We start from the raw sequence: 26,789 nt of genomic DNA on the forward strand, positions 1-26,789 counted from the left end.
ATGTCTTGCATGATAAAACTGTTCAGGGAAGCACTATTGATCTCCAAACTGGAGACATTCCAAACATCTACTAATAGTAGAATTAATATAAATGCTTTATATAGTCATACTATACAGTACTAAACACACTTTTAAGAAGTTTTTTTTTCTTTTCCATTTTTACCTAGCTCTATCCCTATCCAACCTCTCGTGTCTATTATAACCACACTAGTTTTCACCTGCATCCAAGGCAACTCATGTTAACAATTTAGTATGTATCTTTACATATTTTCTCCTTACGTAATCATATACACATGCATATACATATATATACATATACACACAGATGTACACCCATACATAACTACAGAGGAATTGTAAAAAGTGGGATCACAATATACATCATACCTACATTTCACTTTGTTATGTCATCATATTAAAGCCTAGATCCCTATATTTTATTTTATTTTTAAAAAATATTTTATTTATTTGATAGAAAGAGAGGATAGCCACAGAGGGAACACAGCAGAGGGGAGTGGTGGAAGGAGAAGCAGGCTTCCCACAGAGCAGGGAGTCAAATGAGGGGCTCAATTCCAGGACCCTGGGGTCATGACCTGAGCTGACGGCAGACACTTAACTGAGCCACCCAGGCGCCCCTAGATTCCTATATTTTAAAAATATATATCTGGAATAATATAATGAATATACTAGAAATTATCAAAAATTGAGTTTTTATTATAGCTACTTACGTATTAAGCAGTTCATATAATCTAAAATGAAAATATTGGCTAATTCGTTTTATTAAATATTTATTCCCATGCCAGGTATGTCACAAAATCCTGAGGTTTCTTTTCTTTACTAGTACACTGAGAGAGTTATGTTCAGTTTTAGACACAGCAGTATAATAGGAAGGATACACTGGGTCCTGTTCAAAGGACAGAAATAGTTATCTCTTGTGAGAGAACTAAAGAGATGAACTGGGGAGTGAGGTAAGGTTGTAGACGAGAGATGACCATGTTCTTCAAGTATGAAAGGCTTATGACATGGAAAAAAACAACACTGGTTTTATTTGAACTCGGGGGGTAAAATAACAATGGAGTGGAGTTACGGAGACACAGAATTAAATTCAAAATAAATTGATTTTCTAACAGAAAACTTTAGAGATGGAATGGACTGTCTCAGGGACCAGACAGATAGCTGGTATTACACTGTGTGAAAATTTCAGGCCACATATGGGTAATTCCACCTAAGTAGCTTTAAGGCCCCTTCAACTTGGAATAACATGACTCTAGAATTTGTCTTATTTCAACTTCTCATTTTCCTTAACAGATATATTATTATGACCTTTATTTTTAATGGAAGATGATTGAATGTGAAAACCTAAACCAGGAAGAAATAATTAAAGAACTGGTGAGTCAAAGCCAAATTTCTTTTCAATTACATTTGCAAGCATATTAAATGGAACATTTTTACACTCCTTTCTGGAGCTTACCTAGATTTCTTCTACCTCATGACCTTTGAAAGTAGAGAAAAACCATATATATGGTATAACTTACCTTCTTATGAGTTAAAATGACATCAGTGCGATTGACAGTTTATAATTTCTAATAGCAAAATAATTTTTAAATTATTTTAAATAGGCAATGACCCAATTTCTTTTTTTGAAACAGTGTTTATGCAATGGTTTGTCTTATGAGATGGTTGGACAAGAAGGATCAGATGCTTCAAAACTGGAGATGTTTTTCTCAGGGTATCCCCGTATAGTTGGATTATCATTATTTCCTAATTTAACAAGTCTCACAGTTGTTGCTCAAGATATAAAAGAAATTTCAGGGCTAGAAACTTGTTTACAACTTAAAGAACTCTGGATTGCTGAATGCTACATAGAGGTAAGTCTAAACATAACCATATATGAAGTATTTTATGCGAATTCTTTGGCCTTGGAAAAATAGTTCCTTGAAATATATGTGTGAGTCATGGATCAAAACAGATGGAGAGGGCCATACATGATGAAGTAAAATAAAACCCTTTACCCAGTAAATCAAAACAAACAAAACAAATGGGTAAAATACAGAAATAGATTTCTACAAAGGAGAAAATAGAAACAAAGACTCAAAATGTAGACATACTTTACTTTATAGTAATCATATCAGATCTAAATAATGCCCAGTATTGCTTAGTAGTAAATTGGTTTAAATTGGTTTACTTAGTCACTCACTATTGGTTATGTGACAATTATAACATCTAGGGGTGCCTGGCTGGCTCAGGGGAGCATGCAACTCCTGATCTTGAGGTTGTGAATTCAAGCCCACCTTGGGTACAGAGATTACCTAAAAATAAAATCTGAAAAAAGAAAAAGAAAATTGTAACAACTGTAGTGAAAAGCAAGATTGCAAAATGTATCATGAGTCAAGGAAAGGTGCATACCTTTCGACTCAGAAATCCCTCATTCAAGATTTAATCCTAGAGGAGTAAATCGACAGCAGAAAACAACATAAAGTTACCTGTTGCAGTACTATTTATAATATTTTAAAAATTAAACAAATATTTCACACATACAGGTATTTTTAAGAATGTTATTATAGCTTATATAATATTTTGTAATTATTAAATATTATTTGAATGATTACACAAATGTTTTAGATGGTCTTAAGTTTAAAAAATCCACAAAATTATATAGGTATAATGATTATAGTATAAAAATAGATACAGAGTTAAAATTTTAAAAGAATATGAACATTGGAAATAGTTGTATTTAGATAAAAAGATTACACGTTTTCTCTTTTAAAATGTTTAGTTCATTTTGAGGCTCTTGGGTGGTTCAGTTGGATAAGCATCCAACTCTTGATTTTGGCTCAAGTTATGATCTCAGGGTTGTGAGATGGAGCCCAGCCTGAGACTCCAAGCTCAGAGTGGAGTCTGCTTGAGATTTTCTTCCTTTCCTTCACCGCCTCCCCCCACTCATGTGCATGTGCTGTCTCTCTCTTTCTAAAATAAATAAATTTTAAAAATCTTTAAAATGTTTTATTTTGTTGGATACAGATTTTTGCAATAAAATATGATTTTAAAAAGAAAATGTAGGGGCGCCTGGGTGGCTCAGTGGGTTAAAGCCTCTGCCTTCAGCTCAGGTCATGATCTCAGGGTCCTGGGATCAAGCCCCGCATCGGGCTCTCTGCTCGGTGGAGAGCCTGCTTCCCCCTCTCTCTCTGTCTGCCTCTCTGCCTACTTGTGATCTCTGTCTGTCAAATAAATAAATAAAATCTTTAAAAAAAGAAAAAGAAAAAGAAAAAGAAAATGTACTTATAATCTAGTTTATTAAAAGGATAATGCCAAAACATAAGTTAACACTATTCAGTCTCTCTTTTTTTTTAACAGAAAATTGGAGGTCTTCAAGAATGTAGAAATTTGGAAAAACTGTATTTATATTATAATAAAATTTCCAAAATAGAAAATTTAGAGAAATTATTCAGATTGGAAGTTCTCTGGCTGAATCACAATACAATTAAAAATATTGAGGTAAGATTATTTCAGTAATTTGTATGTAAAGTCAGTTACCCCTGTGGAGTTTTAATCACAATGTCCAAGATCATATTAAGGACATATTTATGACTAGCTTAATTATTATTAAGAAGAACTAACATTTATATAGCATTTTTAATGTGTAGAAAACTTCATATACCATGTTTTCTTTACTCCTCCCACCAAGCCTGGGAGGTAGGATATTATTTCTTCCTTGAAAGTTAAAAAAAAAATGGAGATTTAGCGAAGTTGTATATATAATTTGCCAAAGATTATAAACACACTCTGTGTGATGTGTTTTTCTTCCTACTCTTCTTCCTTCTCCCCTCCCCTCCCTGTTCCCTATTCCAATAATTCTCTCCATGTTCTAGAGAAACAAAGATGACTGCATTAAAGCATCTACTTACTTCTGTGTTTGTGAAAGTACACAGTACCCAGTGTTCAGAGCACTTGGAGAACTAACCAGATTGATCAGATCATTTATAAATATATATTTTACTGACTTCTAAATGATATATTGTCTAAATTTTTAGGGCTTGCAAACTTTGAAGAATTTAAATGACCTCAACCTTGCTGGAAATCAAATAAGCAGCATTGGTATGTATTATTTCATATGGAATATGAGATAATGCTATAATAATTTTTTATCAGTATGAAAAGTACATTCTTAGATTTCTTTTTTTAGATTCATTTGTATGATATTTTGCAGAGCATTTCTAAATCTATGATTATAGGATGTGAAAATATTAATCAGTTGTTATTAACTATACAGTGTTACTGTTAGCCTTACTTATATGCAAGAAATGATGATCATATACAACTACGAAATATGATAGGATATGAACAGGACGTAAAAAAAGGAAATTTAATTTAATTTTTCTTTCATCTTGTTTTTTAAATTAAAGGTCGATGTCTTGATCCCAATGAACAACTGGAAAGATTAAACCTTTCTGGTAACCAAATATGTTCTTTCAAGGTATGTTTAAGTGGAACAGTCTATATGTAACAACCTAGGTCATGAACCATCTTATTGCAGAAAATGTACTAAATTGTTCCTTCTTTTTTTTTTTTAAGATTTTATTTATTTGTTAGAGAGAGAGAGAGAGCATGAGCACAGGCAGACAGAGTGGTAGGCAGAGGCAGAGGGAGAAGCAGGCTCCCCGCTGAGCAAGGAGCCCAATGTGGGACTCCATCCCAGAACGCTGGGATCATGACCTGAGCCGAAGGCAGCCGCTTGACCAACTGAGCCACACAGGCGTCCCTAAATTGTTCCTTCTTAAGGGGCAATTTAATTATTTTGGACTATTCAATACTCTAGGAAATTTTAGAGGCAGCTGATTAAGTTGGCCCTAATGATCTCTGACACTAGTAAAACCAAACAAGAAACTACTTATACTTAGCTTAGTTTTCATCCGATCTTTCTGGCTACACCTCTGGTTTTTCATCTTCTAACATCTGAAAAATGGGCTGCTCCAGGTTAGTCCCAGGATCTTTTCTCATTACTATCTGTATTCATTATCTAAATAATCTCATCATCTTATGACTTTAAATATCTCTTATTCATTTATTACCCCAACTTTCTACTTTCCCTAACAACTATTTCTGTTTCTACTTTCCCTAATAACTCCCCAGAACTATAGACATTCTGCTATCCTAACTCAAACTGATTTCCTCTGCACTGAACCTTCTCCTGCAGCCTTCTCCACCTCTCTAAATGGCATCTCCATTTTTCTAATAACTTAAGCCAAAATCCTTAGTCATTTCTTTTACTCCTCTTTTTCCTTCATAACCCATATGCAATCCATCAGCAAATTCTATTGGCTACACCTTCAGATATGTCCAGTCTGACCATTTTTTACCACCTAGATCTTTATTAACCTTGGTTCAAGACACCATTATCTCTAACCTGCATTCGGGGGGTGGGGGGGAAGCCTCTGAACAGGTCTCCCTGTGTTACCCTTTCACTACTATGAGTGTTTTCTACACAGCAACCTGCTGTGTAGAAACCTGCTCCTTAAAAAATATGTCAAATAAAATCAATCTTCTGCTCAAAATGCCCGTGGCTTCTCATCTCTTTCAAAGAAATCCTACGGCCCACAAGATTCTATATAATCTAGTCTCCCTTCGCACTGTGTCTCTGACCACAGCTTCTACCACTTTCCCTTTTGTTTACTGCCTTCTAGCCACTCTGATCTCCTCACTGTCCTTGAACATAGCTAGTGCTCTCACCTTGGGGCCTTTGCACTTGCTCTGGGATATTCTTCCAGTAAATATCTTCATGGCTTATCTCCTCATTTCTTGCAGGATTTTGTTCAGATGTTATGTTCTTAGTGATACTTTTTCTGGCCAATTTTTGTAAAAATAGCGATAAGCCCTACTGTCCTCCCTAACCTGAAGCATTCCCATCACTCTTTCATTGCTTTTTCTTCTTGGCACTGATCCACATCCCTTACTAGAGTACAAGCTCCATGAGTGCAGGAACCTTGCCTATTTTGTTCACTGCTGTATCCACAATGCTTAAAAGAGTACTTTACATGTAAAGTATCAATAAACATTTGAATGAAAGAGAGGAAAACAAAAAGACGTAATGTTTATGGCATGTAATGTAGGTGAAAACATACGGCATTTACAATTTTGACAGTGTCCAGTTGAAAGTGCATATTCAAACACTTCCTCTAGACAGTAACAAAGATGAATAAATTCATTGTAAAAATAATTTTGAATTGATCATTATGAAAATACACATTTGCTCACTCAGAGAAGACTATTAGATATCAAAAGTTATAGAACGAGGCAGAATGTTATAAACACTTTAACCAAAACTTTTAAAAACATACTAAGTTTAAACAAAATTTTATTGGTCAAATTCAAGAGGAAATATTTGATGTGAACACTGAGGGGCTGACAGAATTTCAATAGGCATTGGAGGAGAATCTTCTATAATGCATTCAGAGGGACTCTTGATCTTGGGGTCATGAGTTCAAGCCCCACATTGGGTATAGAGATTACTAAATATATATATACATGCAGTGGGAAGTAGGCATTCTAAGATGGGGAGAACAATATGCATGGAGATATGGTGGTAAGAAATCAACGGGTATATTTGAGAACATCAGCAGAAGAGAGCAGAGGGAACTATGAAAGATAAATTTGGAATGCTGTGGGAGGCAATTTTTAAGCTAACTTATGAGACATGAGTAGGAGGTGCCTAGGGAAAGAGCATTCCAGGCAAAGTGTGAAGGACCTAAGTTGGGGGGAAAGAGCATGGCAAATTCAAGAAACTAGAAATCTGTGGCTGGAACAGAGTGAGGGAGAGAATTTATGAGTTGAAGCTGAAGAAGATACGTCCACAGTGCTGTGAAGATAAGGTTTTGTCCTACCCTGGCTAGCATGTGGTGCTTCAGCCTTGTGGCGCAAAAGAGCATAGCTGCATAGAAAGATCTGTCTCTTCCAGCCCTGCCACAAGCCAGAGGCAGTATTGTACTGTGGTAACATGAAGTTTAAATAAAATAATAATGTAAGGCTCTTAGAATAATGACTAGCACCCGTAAGTACTCAGTAGATCTGCTATTTTGTGATTACTATCACTTGAATTATATTAACCTATTCTGTTTCAATCTCCTCATCAAAAAAATATGGGTAAAAATTGGATTGTGAAAATTTATTATATGGCATAAAATTAAAAAGGTTCTCTATAACAATATTTTAGAAAAACACTGAAACATGATTCACAGCAACTTTTACTATTCTCACAGTAAGAATGTCCCTGAAACACTATTATCTTGAATTTTTATCTCTAATCTTTCCACCCACCTTAAAAAGATACTATACTGGTGGTGATGGAATAACTTCTGTGCTACTTTCCATCCATAATAGGTACCATAACACTAATTTCCAGTGAGATTTTGTGCTTTCATAGACTGCAGTGTCATCTGGTTTTTAGACTATAGGTGGGGATAGGGTAAGACTTCAGAGTTCATACCCATCATAGCTCAGAAGGGTGGTCAAAGGCAACACAGCCACCCAGAAATCAAAGACAGTGTTTACTCCTTGGAACAGTCTGATAGCCTACCTTCCTTTGCCCCTGCAGAATTTGACCAAATAATTCTTTGCACAGCTCTATCCAGAAATCTCCATTTCAGAGCAGCTCTGCTTAGTCCGACTTCTGCCACGAGCCCAGTACTAGCCTCAGTGCCAGCCAGCGAGCCAAGTTCTCACTTGGCCAGAGAGAGTTCGGACACACATCAGCCACCTGATCCTGTCTTACTTTTGACTCTAGGAGCTTGACTTCACTACTTACTTCCCTATTCCATTTGTACTTTATCTTCAGAACTATTACTTCCTGGGTTTTGCTTTGGATTTCCCTTAACTCTGATTCTGACTCTACTAACTAGCATTACATCTGTTTAAGGCCAACCCCACCACAGTACCCTCCTCCACCAGGCCTCTGTCGTCAGTTCTTCTTTAGTTTTTTCAACACTTAAAAAATATAACCACCATTCCTAGCTTAGAGACTGAGGCCCAAAGCCTATATAGACCCTTAGCTTCTAGACGTGTGTATGTGTAAGCAGTTGGTAATAGAGGTGAGATAAATTCTGTAACAAAGGTAAACCCAGTGGCTAAGAGAATTCATAGTAGGAGCATCTGCCTCACGCTTGGGCGATGAAACAAGACTCCCAGAGAAGATGGTACTAGATTGAGTCTTGACAGATTAAGAGGTAAAACTGGGATGAAATTCAGTTCACTCAAAGGCAGCAGCATGAGAGAAGGTATAATGATAAGTCAGGGTCTAGTACATTCTACAACTTCCACTTGTATGGTAGAGCCAAAACATGAAATGTCAGGTTTGAGACAGAAGAGACAAGACCGAAGAGTTAAGCAAGGGCCAGATGCCAAATAAAGGAAGGTGTAAACAGTGGCTTAAGCCTCAGGATAAAAGATGCTCAGGAGAAGCACTGGTCTGGATGTGCATTATTAATCTATCCCTACCCCCGACCTGCACAGGGTGTGAGGAAAATGAGGTCTTCAGGAGAGAGCTAGGTTTCAGTTGCCTTTAAATGGTAGGAAGGACATTTATAGAAAAACAGCAAAGAAACAAAAACCCCTAAAAATCAGGAAATCAATGGTGATTATAACAGAACAGGGGTTCCCTAGCCATTGATGAGAAGAGAAGATCTGTTGGCCCAGAAGAATGGTAAGCAGTGTTCCTAGAGTGCTAAGTGTGGGAAATGGTAACAAAGGAAGCAGGAGACCTACAGATACACTGGGGAGGATTGTTAGCAAAGGGACTGTGCAGAGGAGGCAACGTTGTCTTAATAAATGTGCTCAGGTGACTGGCTCCAAGGTCCCAGTTATGGAATATATGGTTTAGTAAATATTCTTTGAATATTTATATTCTTTGAATAAAGAAGAGTCTGCTTTCAATTATTGCTATCTATTCTTCTTGTACTTGATGTTTTTTACTAGAGAAAAAAAATTATCCATCTAAATCACTTTATTTTTTTATTTTTTTAAAAGATTAATTGATTGAGTGAGGGAGTGATTTGACAGAGAGAGACACAGTGAGAGAGGGAACACAAACAGGGGGAGTGGGAGAGGGAGAAGCAGGCTTCCCGCAGAGCAGGGAGCCCAATGTGGGCCTCAATCCCAGGACCCTGGGATCATGACCTGAGCCAAAGGCAGATACTTAACGACTTAACTGAGCCACTGAGGCGCCCCTAAACCACTTTAACATGTTTAAGCACATAGTAAAATGCATGACATTAAATTATGGGTGATCTTAAGTGTTCAAATGCCTCCTTTAGAAATGGGACTGTTGCCATTAATTAATTGAACATTTTCATTGCTGTTGTTTTAGGACCTCACTAACCTGACCAGGCTGTGTCACTTAAAGGATTTGTGTCTGAATGATCCTCAATATAAAACCAATCCAGTTTGTCTGCTGTGCAATTATTCCACACATGTATTGTATCACTTGCCTAGCCTTCAAAGACTTGACACGTTTGATGTGTCAGCAAGACAGATCAAGGAACTGGCAGATGTAAGTGCATCCCTAATCAGATATCTGTGACTTAAGTTTAATTAACTGCTTCTTTCTGGCTGTGTCCACATATGGTAGGTGGTATTATCTTGTCAGTTCTTGTCACCAACTCTGCTTTTGCCCCAGTGAGCTGGATATTTCCCATAAATGTATATAAATAATAATATTAGTACTAGAATCTCAAATTTGATGACAGTACGGGAAGGTGAATTAATAGAAAAACATAATTTATACGAAACAAAAGAAATCTGAAAGATTTTCATGAGTCCTAAGAATAACTGAACTAGTGCTATAGATATAAAAATTAATAAGGCTTAGCTAAAGTAGAAATGAAATAAGTAACCCTCTCATTTGGAACACTATATATCAAAATTAGAAAATGTCCATGGTTGATGGTAGTATGCCAGGATTAGGTTGATTTTAATCTAATTGAAGATGGTTTGGGGTTCCTTAGAAGTACAGGTGGATCAACCCCCGCCCCCCCAAAATCTTGAAGAGCTCTCACATCTTGGAGAGAGCCATTCCTGGGCTGTTACTGACAATGAACCTCCCAGTAAAGGGGCTACTTTCACATGCCATCAAAGAATTCTACAGTTTCAGAATGGAGTGCTTAGGAACTCGCCGTTATTATTAATAGTCTTTCCACACTGTATTTCTTCCTCTCCTTACAGTCCAGTGTGCCACATTTGTTCATCCAGTCAACCATCCAGTAAATAGGTTTTGAGCATCTAGAAAGTGCCAAGCATGAGCCCTCCCATTTTTTCCTTATGGCTCATCTATCATCTCAATATAAACCATGCCTTTATCTATTTATCTTGTCCCTCTTCTCTTACTAGCCTGAGGATTTATTCTCAGGTTCCATTCTCTCCTCTCTTTTTTCCATAACTGAGATTATCCTTTCTCCCTCCCCAACCTAAAAATGAGCTGTCTTGCAGCATCAAGCAAAGGGCTAGAGTTCTTGTCTACTAGCAGATGAGTAGAGTCATTGGAGATTCAGGGAAGAATGTCTTCTCTAACAGTGTTAAGTCAAAAATAACAGTAAAACTTCACAATAACACATTTTTTGAAATATCCATATATCTGCAGAGTTTTACATTAGGCAGTTTCTTCAAAGGTGAGCTGGTTGATGCTTCATGAAATTACTTGGCTTATTAACTTATCCAACAAATATTTAATACCTGTTACATTCCAGGCACAGCTCAGGCCCTAGAGATCTAGAGTGACTGAAGCCAACAAAATCCCTGCTTGCTTGGAGTTTACATTCTTATAAGAGAAGACAAATAATAAGCACCTAAGTAGGAAAACAACTAGTACCTCAGTAGTGATAAATGCTATGGAGAAAAATAAAACAAGGGCAAAGAAAATAGGATTATTGGTGGGGGCAGCGGGAGGTGTGTTGGCTATTGTATATAGAATTGTTGGGAGAGGATTTCCTCAGGCAGCTCTTGGGCAGAGACCTGAAGGAAGTAAGTGAGCAAGCTTTTCAGGGATCAACAAATGCAAAGAACTTGAGGCAGGAGCATGCCTCTCATATTTAAAGAACAGGAGGTTAGTGTAGGTGGAGCTGAGTAAGTGAGAGGAAGAGAAGAGATGAAGACAGGAATGGTGGAGGGGGGAGATCATATGAGACTGTAGGATGTTGTAAAGATTTTGGCTTTTACTTTGAGTGTGGTGGAGTCACTGGAAAATTTCAAAGAGGAGAGACAAAATGACTTATGTTTTAAAGGGATCCTTTTGGCTAATGGATTAAGAATAGAGGATTTGAGGGAAAAGGCGAGTGCAGAGAAACTAGTTAGAGCCCAGTCACTGGGATGAAAGATGTTGATGGTTTGATACAAAGAGTTAGTGGAGGAGATGGCGAAAAGTAGTCACATTCTGTAGTAGTTAGAAGGGCGGAACCCATCTGGATTTGCTGATAGATTGGATCTGAGGTGCAGAGGAAAGAAACAGAGGAATTCCAAGTTACTGGCCTCAGCAACTGAAGGAGGGAAGAAGTTGCTCTTAATGAGATGAGGAAGAATAGGGAAGGAGTAGGTTAAAAGGAAAAATCATGGCTTAATTTTAAGCATGTAAAATTTTTTTAAAGATTTATTTATTTTAGAGAGAGAGAGAGCACGCCCACATGCAAGTGGGGGGAAGGGCAGAGGGAGAGGGAGAGAAACAGGCTCTCCTCTGAGAGCAGAGCCTGATGCAGGCTTGATCTTATAACCCTGAGATCATGACCTGAGCCAAAATCAAGTCCGACACTTAACTGACTGAGCCACCCACCCAAGTGCCTCTTAGGCATGTAAATTTTTTTGAACATCTTTTGAACATCTTTTGATGTTCAGTCTTTTGAACATCTAAGAGGATATGTTCAGTAAGTAGTTGGGTATATGAGTCTGCTATTTAAGAGAGTTGCCAGGGTTGGAGATACAAATATGAGAGTTGAAGGCAGATAGATGGTGCATAGAGCCAGGGACTGGAGAAATCACCCAGGGAATGGTGTAAATGGGGAACTGTGTTGGTTGGGTGTTAGAGACTGGGGAGAGAAGAGGAACCTGGAGAAGAGATGGAAGAGGAGAAGTAAGAGAGGTTCTTTTGACATTCTGCCTAAGATTGTCATAACATTTGGTTTAGTCTTGTATATGTCAAAGTACTATCATTAAAAGAATAAAATAAGGAATTGTTACATAGTTCCTTATATCTTCTCTTTCTTTACCCTTTTAAGGCAAAAATAAGATATATAATATAGCTCAGGTTTTTATTTAGATCAAGATGACTTTTCAAATTCAAAGTATTTTAAGGATTGCGTATGGATTCCCAAGATACTTTTTCTTCATTACCATTCATAAGAAGACAGGTTGTGCCAGGTTGTAGCAATTCTCCACTGTGATAAGCCCTTGAGCAGAGAGTACTGTTGATTCTTCAAATTTTCACCCATGACTGTGAGTCATTTGTGTAAACTATAAGTGACAAGTAAAGTCAGGAGGATCACCATGGAGTCAGTCAGCATGGGAAAGAGGGAAGAATATGGGAGTTCAAAACAGAAGACTTGGATTCAAGCTCCAGTTGTATCCATTGCAACCAGTCACTTGACAAGGCCTTTCCCTTCCCAAACTTCAGTTTTCTGCACTATTAATATAGTGATAATAAAAATAGTCCCTGTCCTGTTATTGTAGAGATGCAGTGAGTTAATGGGCATAAAACCCATTTTAATTGTTAAATACTATAAAAGTAATTACTATGAAACTATAGTTGAGCCTATGACTTTTCATTCTTTTTGGTAATCAAAGAAGCAAATGGAACGAATTTTGTTAGTATAAACATGCGACTGGATTTAACATTACAGTTAGACTATTAAAAAAATTTCTTACTGTAATAAATAAGTAATTCTACCAAAGTGGAACTGAGTGAAAAATGAGTTCGACATTCTCAAAAGTCCAAACACAAAAAAGCAAATTGAGTATAGTAGCCTACAAATTGAGTATAGTAGCCTACAAAGTCAGTTTGCCACGTATTTACAATTTGCAACATAGTCTTCCCCGCTTTTCCAAAGTGTTAGTATATACCCTCAAACACGGACCAAAAAAACTCTGTTTGATAACTCTTATTTATTGTTGTAACACTGTAAGTGATTTTGAAAGAGTTCAGGAATAGTAAAATCTCACAATGTATGTTCCTAAATCCAGATATAGGTATATTCTTTTTTTCCCCCCAATTTATTAAATTTTTTATTTTTTTATAAACATATAATGTATTTTATCCCCAGCACTCACCATAGCACATGCCCTCCCCAATGTCTATATCCCCACCCCACTCTGCGGGCCCCCTCCCCCCAGCAACCCTCAGTTTGTTTTGTGAGATTAAGAGTCAGTTATGGTTTGTCTCCCTCCCAATCCCATCTTGTTTCATTTGTTCTTTTCCTATCCCCCAAACCCCCATGTTGCATCTCCACTTCCTCATATCAGAGAGATCATATGATAGTTGTCTTTCTCCGATTGACTTATTTCGCTAAGCATAATACCCTCTAGTTCCATCCACATCGTCGCAAATGGCAAGATTTCATTTCTTTTGATGGCTGCATAGTATTCCATTGTGTATATATACCACATCTTCTTTATTCATTCATCTGTTGATGGACATCTAGGTTCTTTCCATAGTTTGGCTATTGTGGACATTGCTGCTATAAACATTCTGGTGCACGTCACATCCTCGCCGGCATCTGTCATTTCCTGACTTGTTAATTTTAGCCATTCTGACTGGTGTGAGGTGGTATCTCCTTGTGGTTTTGATTTGTATTTCTCTGATGCTGAGTGATGTGGAGCACTTTTTCATGTGTCTGTTGGCCATCTGGATGTCTTCTTTGCAGAAATGTCTGTTCACGTCCTCTGCCTATTTCTTGATTGGATTATTTGTTCTTTGGGTGTTGAGTTTGCTAAGCTCTTTATAGATTTTGGATACTAGCCCTTTATCTGATATGTCGTTTGCAAATATCTTCTCCCATTCTGTCAGTCAGACATAGGTATATTCTTAATAAAATATAGAAGCACGTAGAAGAAACTGTGCAGGGGTACACTAGAAACTGAAATCCGTAGATATCTGTGGAAGGTGGGGGCAACTGGGCAGATGGGAAACAGGTGTGAGAAGTAGACTTTTCATTGTACACGCTTCAATTATTTTGATGTTTAAAACATGAGTATATTATTCAAAAATAAAAATTAGGGGTGCTCAGGTGGCTCAGTTGGCTTAACCTCTGCCTTTGGCTCACGTCATGATCTCAGGGTCCCTGCTCAGCAGGGTTTCTGCTTCTCCCTGTACCTCTGCCCCTGTCTCCCCCACCCCCCACTAACTTGGGCTCTCTGTCTCTCTCTTGCTCTCTCTCTCAAATAAAACCTTTAAAAAGATTAAAAGCTAAAGAAAAGCAGTATTTTTTTGTCCCCCCACTTAAGGGATTCCCAGGTTAAATTTAAATTTCAGATAAGCAACAAATAATGTTTTAATATCATACTTCTTAAACTTAGTCATACTTATTCACTTATACTCAAACATTATTTACTGTTTACCTGAAGTTCAAATTTAACTTGGCATCTTATATTTTATGTAGCAGTCCAATCTCTATTCATGTTCTCTCATTTTAGAATTCAACAGAAATTTTTTTAGCTGCCACTGACTCAAAGCATTCTTTATTGGATTTTCCATTTTCTCCAAATAGTCAAAAATTAAGAAACACTACTTGCCATTCCCTTTTTTCTTCTAATTCAGTTGCACTTCCAAAATAAGCTCTTCTTTATCGGGGATTTTTAATACCTTAATCATCCTAAAACACTTTTTCCCTCCCTGAAGCGTTCTGTGTTATTAATGCCTTATTTTTTGCAGAGGAATTTAGTCATTTCAATTTCAGAACTTCATAATATGCATGGGCAAGGGAATTCTTTTGGCCTGTTCATCATGCCATGTATTTGAGTCTATTCCATCTTTTACATCAAATAATTCTGTTGGGATTTTGATGATCCACACAGTACCAAATAAATCACATAACAACAGCCTGCATCTAGTCCAGAATGGTGTACAAGGCTTCCACATTAATTGAGGTACAGTTTTCCTAATAAAGAGAAATGCCTTCATTATTTCAGGTAAACAGTGAAATCTAGGTCACATTTAATAGTGCATTTGATTTATTTTTTTCCTTAGCTAGTTTTTTTTTTTTTTGACTAATATTGCTTATGAGTATTAGCTGTATTAGCATAGCTGGTGTATTTTTCAATAGTAGATTTAATCTATTTATCATCATGTATTTATTAATAACTGGGTGATCCATTGGTATTAAGGTATTCTAGGTAATGGGTAGATGGACAACTTAATCATTTGCTCAATCTAAAACAAGTTTATTTAGAGCATCCTTTTAGAGAATTGGGGGAAAAAACCATCAAATCCATGATTTCTTAACCATCTGTTTAAAAACTCAATTGGAATCTCCCTCCCCGCAAGATGAGAGTGGGGTACATGGGACATTTCTTAGACACTCGGGACTGCCCAAGGACAAAGGAAGGAAAAAGTAAATGGTCACTTGATAAAGATCACAGATTTTACAAGAAAAGCACAATCTTAAGAGTAGTCAGACCTTCAGAAACGTATAAGCTCAATTTCCTGGAGTCCTAACATCACCTCCGTACCCCCATATAGGATTTAAAAAAAAAAAAGACCTATAGAATCAGTCATTCCTCACACTTAGAATACAGCCCTTTCTGCCTGAGGGGTCCTGTTGCCGTGCTTTAATAAAATCCCCCCCCCCTTTTTTTTTTCACTGAAAAAAAAAAAAAACAAAAAAAACTCAATTGGATAATGTTACATTTGCTTTTAATGCTTTTTGATGTATTTTTCCCTAAATTAATCAAACAGGGATAATGTAATTACGTATTTGCTTCAGTAGTACTGCTTCTTTTGCAAAATGATATGATTTTATAAACTGAATTCTATCTGGAGGCTCTTAACATTGTCATCTTCGAAATAAATGTGAATATGCCTCACACTTAAATATTATCCACAAAGAAAATCTTTGGAATTTTATATTTTGCTTATTAAGTTTAAACATAGCACTCTGTAGCCATTTTCATTTCAACTGTCATCATTATTAGCAAATGCGCATGCAAAACTTTCCAGTGGATTATATAGAACATATCACACTCCCGTAATGCCACTAATAATTACTTTTAATGTTTTTTGCTCCAGCTGATTTTTTGTGTTTTTTCCCCCTTACTTTTAGACCACAGCAATGAAAAAAATAATGTATTATAATATGCGTATAAAAACTGTTCAGAGGCATCTTAATGAAGACCTTGAAAAACTGAATGATCGAAAATGCAAATTACAGAAGTTGCCAGAAGAACGCATAAAATTATTTAGCTTTGTGAAAAAAAATGTAAGATTTAATATAAAATTTCAGTGGCCATAGCTTAAGAAAACTGGTGATAAGACAGCATTACTTTTTAAATTTTAGATATATAATGTTTTCATTAATACTTCCAAGTTTGCCCCCAAATTTTTTATTCCACTTGCTTGACTAAACTTCATTGTGTGCTTAGAAGTCTGCAACCATAAAAAGGTACAGGCTTGTTAATTTATAAACATTTTAAAAAGCTGAGTAATTCAATATAATTCCAAAAGTTATAAAGATCTATTAGAGTTATTTCTGCTGCATTTTTATTAGACACCTTCAGGCTGTGCTCAAAATTCATATTTTTGCCTAAAGTGCTAAAATACCCCTTTTACTAATATTATTAAGATATAAAGACAAGGTAGGAACTTTAAATCAAGCTATACTTTGGTAGTTATTTTATGTGTGCTTTTTTAACTTGGAGTAAATTGGATTTCCTTTACCAAAAGTAGGCTCTGAAAAATTAAGGATTATTAACCTCAAAATAGAAACTTTGTATATATTAGAACTTACTGTATTTTTTTAAAGGCAAGAAAATATAATCATTCAACAAATGGTATCAAAAACATAAACAATTTGGGAGTAGGGGAATTGGACTTAGTTTACGCTTCACCAAAAATAAATGCCAGTGGGGAAAAAAGAACTAAAATGTAAAAATTTTAAAAACCTGAAGAAACTGAAGAATATATAAATGAATATGTTTACATGACCTCAGCCTGCCGAATAAAAGAAATACTAGAAATGACAAAAGAACAGAGTGTAGATTCGATTGCAAAAAGTAAAAGTAAAACGTTTTGTACTTAAAAAGCATCATTAATAAAAGTAAACAATAAATGACAGTCTGAAAAATGTCTTCAACATACATTCTGGACAGATGTGATATCCTTAGTATAAAGAGTCATAAGTAAAACAAAAAGCAAATATTCAAATAGACAAACCAAGCAAAGCACATAAATTTTAATTTTACAAAAGAAGAAATAAAAAATGACTGATAAACATTTGAAAGAAGAGCTCAACTTGATTATGAATTTTCCAAATGTGAATTAAGATAACAACCATTTTTGCCTATAAAATTGTCAAAGTATAAAACATCATAGTACTCAGGCTGGTGAAGAGGTGTATGACACTACTATATCAACAATGGAACATAATTTGGGTCACATGTATTCACAGCCTGAAAACGCTTGTAGCATTTGACCTAATAAATCATGTATAGCACTCTATTCTAAGGATTTGGATAAATATTTACATAGATATGATATTGATCACTGTACTATTAGTAACAACAAAAAACTGGAAACTTGCCTAAATGTTTAACCAGAGAGGAAGAATTATTCATTCTTAAGATAGAATAGTATACTACCATTAAAACCCAAGTCTTTTAAATATATTAATATTTTAAATAAATAAATAAATAGATTTAATATTTATAAATACATTAATTATCACTAATTATAGAACATAAGTTATATATTTCTAACATAAGCAGGTTTTAATTAATGGTATAATAGAAATTTATCCTTAAAGTGAAACATTAACAGAATTTATTTTTGAATAAAAAAATGAACCAGTATATGGAAATCATTTTATATCTACTTTTATGTGGAAATGAATGTATTAAGTAAGATTGCAAATGTGAAAAATAATACCTGTAGATAAGATAAACTACAGACATTTTTATAAATATGCTTAATTTGTTTTTTAACAGCTGTATATAGCCATTATAGAGGGGGAGAACAGATAATTAGTTAATTTCTATTTATATACACTTCTCCATGTATAGCACGATTTATCTTGAAATCCTGCAAGGCAGAGATAAGGCAAGACAAGTGAGGCACTCACTGTGGGCCCAGTATCTGTGTGCTAAAAACCTCAGTAACCACAATAAATCATGCCTAGTGCAGTATTTTTTAAAAATGCAAATGAATGCCAACAAAGCCCATTATGAACAAGAAAAAACAAAATATCAAAATTTTAGACAAAGACCTTGCTATGCTGAGCCATATATAGGAGACTGCGGCAAAAAGAAAAAATAAGCATCCCTATATACATGTTTTGTACATATGCTATGGTTGATTTTTTTCCCAGAATATCAAAGTATTTAAAAAAATATTGAAAAATTGAATAGAAGTCATTAATTTGAAGTTTAGGTATTTTATTTATACCAAAACCAGTATTTGTTATAATTTTACTTTGGCTTTATAATAGAAACAAACCCGTCACTTAATATTTAAAAATCCATTTATTTGCTTTTCTCATTGTCAATTTAAAAAACTGCCACATTTGAAGTATTTAAGACTGTCCCTTGGTCAAGATAAGTTGGCTAACTAAACTTGTACCCAGGTTGTAATCACCCATTTAGCATGTTTTTATGAACTTTAGCCTATTTATTATCTAGATTTTTATTTTATTAATTTAAACTAACTATATATTTAATAATTCCACTAAAAAGTTTTGCTCTCTGGCACACTGATTTCAACAGCTGGAACGGGAACTTGCTGAACTCAAGGGATCTGGCAAAGGGCACAATGATAGATCCAATAACAATGAAGTAACTGAACTTGAAAAATCAAAGAACTGTGAAACTGTCACAGAAGAACCAAATCTTCAACAGAAGATATTGACCAAACTAAATGCCTTGAATGAAAGGGTAACATTCTGGAACAAAAAATTAGATGAGTATGTTTTATGAATTATCTAGTTGTTCAAATTTGAAAATGAGAGAATAGAATGTTCTAGGCTATCAGTTGAGCTCAGTTCCTTTCTTCATGAGTGGAAAGAATTATATTACGAAGGAAAACATGGAATGTGTTTCCAGTCCAGTTCCCAGTAGAGCTAGACATCATTGGTTCAAAGCTGACACATGTTGTTTTTCCAGAGGCAATACTTACTTAGGCATAGCGAACTTCCCCCAACTGGCTTCCTGTCACATCACTGCTATGGTGTTTGCAAACTAAAAACAGAGATGCCACTGATGCAGAAAACTCACCACATAGATCTGACTGAGCAAAGCATATACACAGTTGTCCGGAATCATGTAGAAACAAACTCTGGTTGCATATCAACTAGAAATATAAAACAGGAAGACATAGTAAGTACTGTAAATTTTTTATTTACTAGGGCACTAAATGGTTAAGTAGGTTTGCCCTATAAATACTACTACTACTAATAATAACTAACATTTATTGGGTTCTTACTTTGTGCCAAATTCTTTGCTAAGAGCTTTACAAGAATTTTGCATATAATCCTCAAAAAAGCTTTTGCAGGTGTGGTACTATTAATATTGCCATTTTACTAAGAAACTACAGCATAAAAAAGATCTGAGAGCCATAAGTGGTGGAGCCAGGACAGCCTTCTAACCTCCACATATTCTGAAATTAACATAATTTGAAGTGATTTTAATTGTCAGAAATAGAATATCTTTTCCTTGGTTTAACTGTTAACACCAGGCTTTATTTATCCATTGACAGAAGCCTATATTTTCACATCAGCTATTAAAAAAAAATCTATTTTAATTTTATTGTGATTTTTAAGTGTTTCTAATAGCTTTGTTGGTTTTTTTTTTTTTTTTTTAAATAGAATTGAAGCAATTTATCGTGTTGAAGTAAAGCAAAAGAAGAAAAGTCATGGATTATTGATCCCATTTTTGTTAATTGAGTTGGAAACTGTGGGAAATATCCACTTTGAAGAAGGCACTCGATCTGATGACTGGTAAATCTATCTGAAATTTAGTTACAGCTTTAAAAATAATTTTTGGTGCTTAAGATAGATCATCAACCAAAATACCAACTTATAAAATCTCAAGATATGCAATTTTCAAAAAAACTTATCATATAGAATATTCATCCACTGGAAATTGGCCATTACCTATTTTGCCATCAATACATTTTCTGTTGCCAGAATACAATTTTTAAAAGTTTATGGCCAAGTATTAATTTTACATATGTTTACACTGTTCATTTCTGGACTAGATACAAGCCTGGATTCTGAATACTGTATGAGAAGCTAGAATAGAGAAGGAGTGCAGAAGCAAGATTGGCCACAGCAGGTTGTAAACACTGGAGGAGCCTCCCTAGCAAATTTCCTGCAGGTCCATAGTCACAGTCAAACCAGTTGTCTAGAGTTAGTTAGAGTCAGGGTGCACATGGACTTTGTGAATTAAAATAAGGCATACACTTGGGGTGCCTGGGTGGCTCAGTGGGTTAAAGACTCTGCCCTTGGCTCAGGTTATTATCCCAGGGTCCTGGGATCGAGAGCCCTACATCGGACTCGCTGCTCAGCAGGGAGCCTGCTTCCCCACTCCCAGACCCCCTCCCACCCCACTGCCTGCTTCTCTGCCTACTTGTGATCTCTGTCTGTCAAATAATCTGAAAAAAAAAAAAAAAAAGTGATCTTTAAAAAAAAAATAAGGCATACACTTAAAAGCTAGGAATGTGGGTGGAAAACCCATTTAGATAAAAAATGGAGAGAGCCACCAGAAACAGAAGCAGCAGGAAATGGGCATACACACTTCAAAATTAGGAGAAGGAAAGAAAAAGTGAATTGGGGGAAACTGGAGGGGGAGATGAACCATGAGAGACTGTGGACTCCAAGAAACAAACTGAGGGTTTTGGAGGGGAGAGCGGGGGTTAGGTGAGCCTAGTGGTGGGTATTAAGGAGGCCACGTATTGAAAGGAGCACTGGGTGTGGTGCATAAACAATGAATCTTGGAATAATGAAAAAATTAAATTAAATTTAAAAATGAATAAAAATAAAAATAGGTATCAGTGAAAAAAAAAAATTGAAGCCTACTGGTACAAAACCAGGAAGTGGTTGTGCTGCCTCATCTTGAGGATACAACTAAAGAAATGATTCTAAAGAACAGAAAAAGGAAGGGAGCAGGGAGGGAAGGAAGGAAGATGAGAGGGGGAGGAAGGAAGGAGAAAGAAGGAAAGAAATGAAGGAAGAAAGAAGGGAAAGAAAAATTTTGCAGCAGAAAAATATCACTAACTTTAACTTTCACATTTCTGCAATCATTTTCTCAAAATTGGGGAGCTTACAAACAAGCCAAAGATTGTCATAGAATCCTAGAAGCATACTGTAAATGTGGGTGTGGAGAGAAATCAGGAAACACATAAAGTGATAGATGGACTTGATATATCATCCCAGAGGATTTTACTTGCAGTCAGTGTTGAAAAATATACTGACCTTTCTGGAGTAAAATGGAAAAAATTGCATTTACCTTGTATAAAGAAAAATACATGATTGTTATGGATTACCTTAAAACAAGCCCCTGATTTATACTATATGTAGCTCTTACCTCTGTGAATAAAATCTTCTCAAGGGCCTTGGGGATACATTGGTGGGAAAGTCTGCCCAAGTGAGAAAAAGACCTTTTGTATCTTTGCATCCATTTGCCCAGCAGTTACCACTGTTCAGTTAACCACAATAGTTGATTTTTATGTACAAAGATATAAAAGGTATTAATTCCAATTTCCATGTAAACAAATAAAGGCCTTGATTTTTTAAGTGCAAAAACTGCATGGTGTCTGTCTGTTGGGTACATATATAATTTTTTAGTCTTTCGTTTATATTCACTCAACCTAAATAGATTTGTTTCTTACTATTTTTTTTTCTTTTTATAACTTATTGCGGAGGAGGCTTTTTTACAGAGCAAGTAGATTATAGAGTAAAAAACATAAAAGCAAAATGACTAGGGGCACCTGGGTGGCTCAGTCATTAAGTGTCTCCCTTTGGCTCAGGCCATGATCCCAGGGTTCTGGGATCGAGCCCCGCATCAGGTTCCCTGCTCAGGAAGCCTGCTTCTCCCTCTCCCACTCCCCCTGCTCGTGTTCCCCCTCAATGCTGTGTCTCTCTCTGTCAAATAAATAAAATCTTAAAAAAAAAAATTACTAAAAACCCGTTTAGAGGGGTGCCTGGGCGGCTCAGTGGGTTAAGCCTCTGACTTTGGCTCAGGTCATGATCTCACGGCCCTGGGATTGAGCCCTGCACTGGGCTCTCTGCTCAGCAGGGAGCCTGCTCCCCATGCCCCCTTACCTCCCCACCCCACTTTCTCTGCCTGCCTCTCTGCTTACTTGTGATCTCTCTCTCTCTGTCAAATAAATAAATCTTAAAAAAAAAAAAAAAAAAGCCATTTAGGTAACTTTGTCACCCTGATGGTATATAAGATTTGATGGATTTTTTTAAAAAATTATTTATTTATTTATTTATATGAGAGAGAGAGAGCATGAGCAGGGGGAAGGGAGAGGGAGGGGCAAAAGGAGAGGGAGAGAGAGAAGCAAGCTGAGTGAGGAGCCCATGCAGGGCTTGATCACAGGACCCCAAGATCATGACCTGAGCCCAAGTCAGATGCTTAACCAACTAAGCCACCCAGGCACCCCAGCTTTGATGGATTTAGATGTTCATTAGCAATTGTTTACTTGGTTTAAATAAGAATAACCTTGACCCACTTTAAGAAGAAAATCAAATATATATTGGCAGAATTTGAAAGATTGTTTTTTACTTTTAGTGTACCACAAGCTTGGCCACCTTAGCTGTGATTTTTTTATGGATGTTAAGAATTAAGTACTGGCATGCCTGGCTGGCTCTGCTGGAAGAGCATGTGACTCTTGATCTAGGGGTCCTGAGTTCAAGCCCCACACTAGGCGTAGAGATTATTAAAAAAAAAAAAAAAAAAGGAAATAACTACTAATGTGCTTTAAATTGCTCAATGTGCTACATGTCTGCTTATTTTATTTAAGCACTGGCTTCTCTTATTAATACTTTTAAAATCAGTGATTTAGGATTTAAATAAAAAGTACTAGAGTAGAGCTAGAACCCAAATACAAAGATTTTGTGTCAAAATAGTCTTTGCTTATTTCTTTAGGAAAAGAGCATTGCAGATTTCTAATTATGTATCATTTGCTATTTCTTCACTTCATTTATTTTATGAAATAAAAGGACTACATTTTTCAGTTCAGAGAAGACCTTGTTTTATAGAGATTTCCTTGTTGAGTAGATTTTTGCCACTGTAGCATTATCATTATAGATTCTTATTATCTACCTGTGTATTACCAGTTGAGTTAGCCACTGAGAGCAGACAACATTGGTCAAGTCAGGACTCACTCCAAGGCATAAAAGACACTGTCCTTGTGCTTGAGAAGCTTCAAACCTGGTTATAGATCTCAGAGCATTTACAATTAAAAAAAATAAGTTCAAAGCATCACAAAATAATATATAAGTAACTATAAGTTCCTTGGGGACTGATAAAATGTTTCATGTACCTTGTAAGTAATAACAACTAGCATAGGGCTGGCTGGATTCATAACTCTATAATAACTACTATTTGATGTTTCTGAATCACTTCATAGATACTCACTTAACAGTTTCACTTTTGTGTATATAATGACTTTCAGTAATCTACTGTTATATATAAAGATTTCGTGCTTCCTGTACTCTTTCAGGGAGTTACAGCAGCATAAACTTTTTTTTTAATGTTCGTTAGCCACTGCATAGTACATAATTAGTTTTTGAAGTAGTGTTCAGTGATTCTTTAGTTAAGTATAACACCCAGTGCTCATCACAACGTGTGCCCTCCTCAATACCCATCACCCTTTACCCCTCCCCCCACTCAACTTTTTGTTTTATACAGATAAGATATTGGTATAAGTCAGCAAATAAGTTGACAGTATTTAGAATTTTGAAGTACATTTTAATAGGTCTTACTGAGCTACAGCCATTTTAAAAACATGCATTCTACATTTGCTAAATGAGTGTGTCATTTGGATATTATTGAATGATTGTAGGCATCTCTCATGTAAATCAATCTCAGTCAATGATGTATATCACCACTGGGGATGCTCACACATTCCGGTACCACTGAATGAGTGACAGTACCCAGTGAAATGATGGGCCCTCATTCTCCTAGCCTCTACCATACTTGATGCTGCTAACCATTCCTTCTGTAACTTTACCTCTCTTGTTTTGTTTTGTTTTGTTTCTTTTTAAGATTTTATTTAATTATTTGAGAGAAAACACAAGTGGAGTGGGGGGTGGAGGGAACAGGGGGAGAAGCAGGCTCCCCACGTGAGGCTCGATCCCAGGACCCTGAGATCACGACCTGAGTTGAAGGCAGATGCTTAACCGACTGACCCAACCAGGCATTCCTCACCTCTCTTGGTTTTTGTACTTAGACATTTTCTATTTCCTTTTTATATTCTCTTGCTAGTCTCTTGTATTCCTGAACTTTTAAAAACTACTTACAGTTATAGTCTTTCTTCTTTACTCTAGTCCTGTAGATGCTATCTGGATGTCCAACTGGTAAGGCAAACTCAACACATTCAAAAGAGAACTCATCTGTGAAGTAATAAAATACATAGTAAGGTTAGAGTCAGAAAACCTAGGTTACACTCTATGTACATAATCTTGAAACAGTCATTTAACCCATTTGAACCTCATCTCTAAAAATGAAAAAAATGAAAATCTACCACAAAAGTTTACTGCTAGGATTAGACAAAATAGTGTGAAAATTCTTAGTTCTTAATCTTTATGTTTTTGTTTTCTATCTACAAACCACCCTTTCTCCTGACTCCTCCATTTGTGTTTGTGGCACTACCATCCTACCAGTCATGCAGACGCAATCAACACTGAAGCCATTCTTGACTGCTTTCTCTCCCTCAGTCTCCACCTCCAGTCAGGCCAAGTCCCTCTATGGTATCTCTTGCATTCATTCTCTCCTCTCCATAGTGGCCCTAATCACCTGCACCCAGGGCCTCAGAACCTTCCTCTTAGATCTGCATGCATTAGGCACTTGGTATTTGCTAATCAATCAGTAAAGATAACTAAAGGATTTCCTATGTGGTCCCTGCTGGCATTTCCTACACAGCATTGTTTAAAACAAAACAAAAGCCTTTTATAGCAACCTGTTACCTTCCAAATTATATTCAAACCCTTCACCCCAGTATTCAGCAGCCTTCACTGTATGGTCTCTGAACTAGCCTAACTCCTTTTCAAACCCCTTCAGAGCCAGCCAAACCATGTGTGCCTCACTGCTCATGGTGCATACCTGGTATGCCACCAAATAAGTGGTTTCTTCTATTCTGCTGCCTTTGCCAGAATGCCCATCCTTGCCCACACACTCTATCACTATCTGTCAAAACTTACTTTATCTTCAAGGCCAACATCAAGAGCCATCTTTTGTGAGGGATATTTTTGTCATTTTTATCAGATTAGTCATTATTATTCTTTTTGAATCTTCATAGCACTGAGTTGTTCTCTCTCCCATCTTCTACTCTACTCTGAGCCTGTACGTGTCCCATCACTTTTATGCTCCTTTTGTTTATAAACTCAATGAAGAGAAAGATTGCATTTGTGTTCATCTTTGAATCTTTTCTATTCCATTCTCTTGCTCAGGATCCATCCACTGAGTTTCTACTATGGGCCAGGTTCTATTCTAGGTGCTGGGGGTAAAAGGCATGGGTCCTGCTCTCATCAGGCTGCATTCTGGTGTAGGAGATGATGGTAATGAAACCATATTCGGTTGTGGGATAATTGTCGATATGGAGAAGAACGGCATTCAAACCAGAATGGGGATGTAGAGAAAGTTTTCTAGAAGTGGGGACGCTTGGTAGGGAGACGCTTTGATCTGAATTTTGTAGGACAGATAGAAGTTGACTATACAGAGTATTAGGGGAAGGACTTCCCAGGCAGAGGAAATAACATCCGAGTTGGTAGTTTGAATTTTGCCCTTAGATCTATGGGACTTTTTGGAGAGGTAGAACAGATTTAGATACTACTTTATATAAATTTCTATAGTCATTATTTCAGATTCAGACTACAATGCATGTATCTCAAGCCAGTAATGACATGTTACTTAACAGCAATGCTGTGAGAAGTATCATCCTCTGTGAGGACCTGGTAATAGTAATAGTGGAAGTCACAGTACTTCTCTGTCGGCATAGGTCTGGTTCTCCCTCCTCCAGCAGTATTCCAGCACTCTGTGAATGATGTCTTTTCATCCCCAGCATGGCCAGGCGATGGAATGCATTGTTTTACTGCTCTGACCCCAGGTAGCACAGAGCCCATGTTCTCTTAGCACTGGGGTCCCCAGTCTCCAGGGCTCTAGGAATTCCATGCAAGGAAGGGCCCCACTACTGAATTTCTAGGCAGAGGAAAGTTCTAAGAAAGGACCACACTTTGTGGAGTTTCCTGTGCCATTCCTGGTTCTTGCATTCCTGGGAACCAAACTAGAAGTTAGGTATTGTCCATTTATCACTTATATCTATTCTTTAAAAAAAAAAAAAAAAAAAAGACTAGGGGCGCCTGAGTGGCTCAGTGGGTTAGGGCCTCTGCCTTTGG

General features: G+C 36.5%; 1 protein-coding gene across 1 annotated transcript in view; it reads left to right on the plus strand.

Moving 5' to 3' along the window:
• Positions 1 to 1,341: 1,341 nt before the first annotated feature.
• Positions 1,342 to 26,789, plus strand: part of LOC111140648 (leucine-rich repeat-containing protein 9) — a 104,620-nt gene continuing 79,172 nt past the window's right edge. Inside the window, exons 1-9 of the mRNA XM_022492847.1 lie at positions 1,342 to 1,389; positions 1,650 to 1,868; positions 3,355 to 3,495; positions 4,032 to 4,095; positions 4,404 to 4,474; positions 9,356 to 9,538; positions 16,284 to 16,439; positions 18,937 to 19,133; positions 20,034 to 20,165. Of these exons, the coding sequence (XP_022348555.1) occupies positions 1,342 to 1,389; positions 1,650 to 1,868; positions 3,355 to 3,495; positions 4,032 to 4,095; positions 4,404 to 4,474; positions 9,356 to 9,538; positions 16,284 to 16,439; positions 18,937 to 19,133; positions 20,034 to 20,165 (1,211 nt within the window). The remainder of the gene's footprint in view (positions 1,390 to 1,649; positions 1,869 to 3,354; positions 3,496 to 4,031; positions 4,096 to 4,403; positions 4,475 to 9,355; positions 9,539 to 16,283; positions 16,440 to 18,936; positions 19,134 to 20,033; positions 20,166 to 26,789) is intronic.

The sequence above is a fragment of the Enhydra lutris genome, unplaced genomic scaffold (assembly GCF_002288905.1).
Source record: "Enhydra lutris kenyoni isolate GAN:26980312 unplaced genomic scaffold, ASM228890v2 scaffoldscaffold4, whole genome shotgun sequence".
Lineage (NCBI taxonomy): Eukaryota > Metazoa > Chordata > Mammalia > Carnivora > Mustelidae > Enhydra > Enhydra lutris.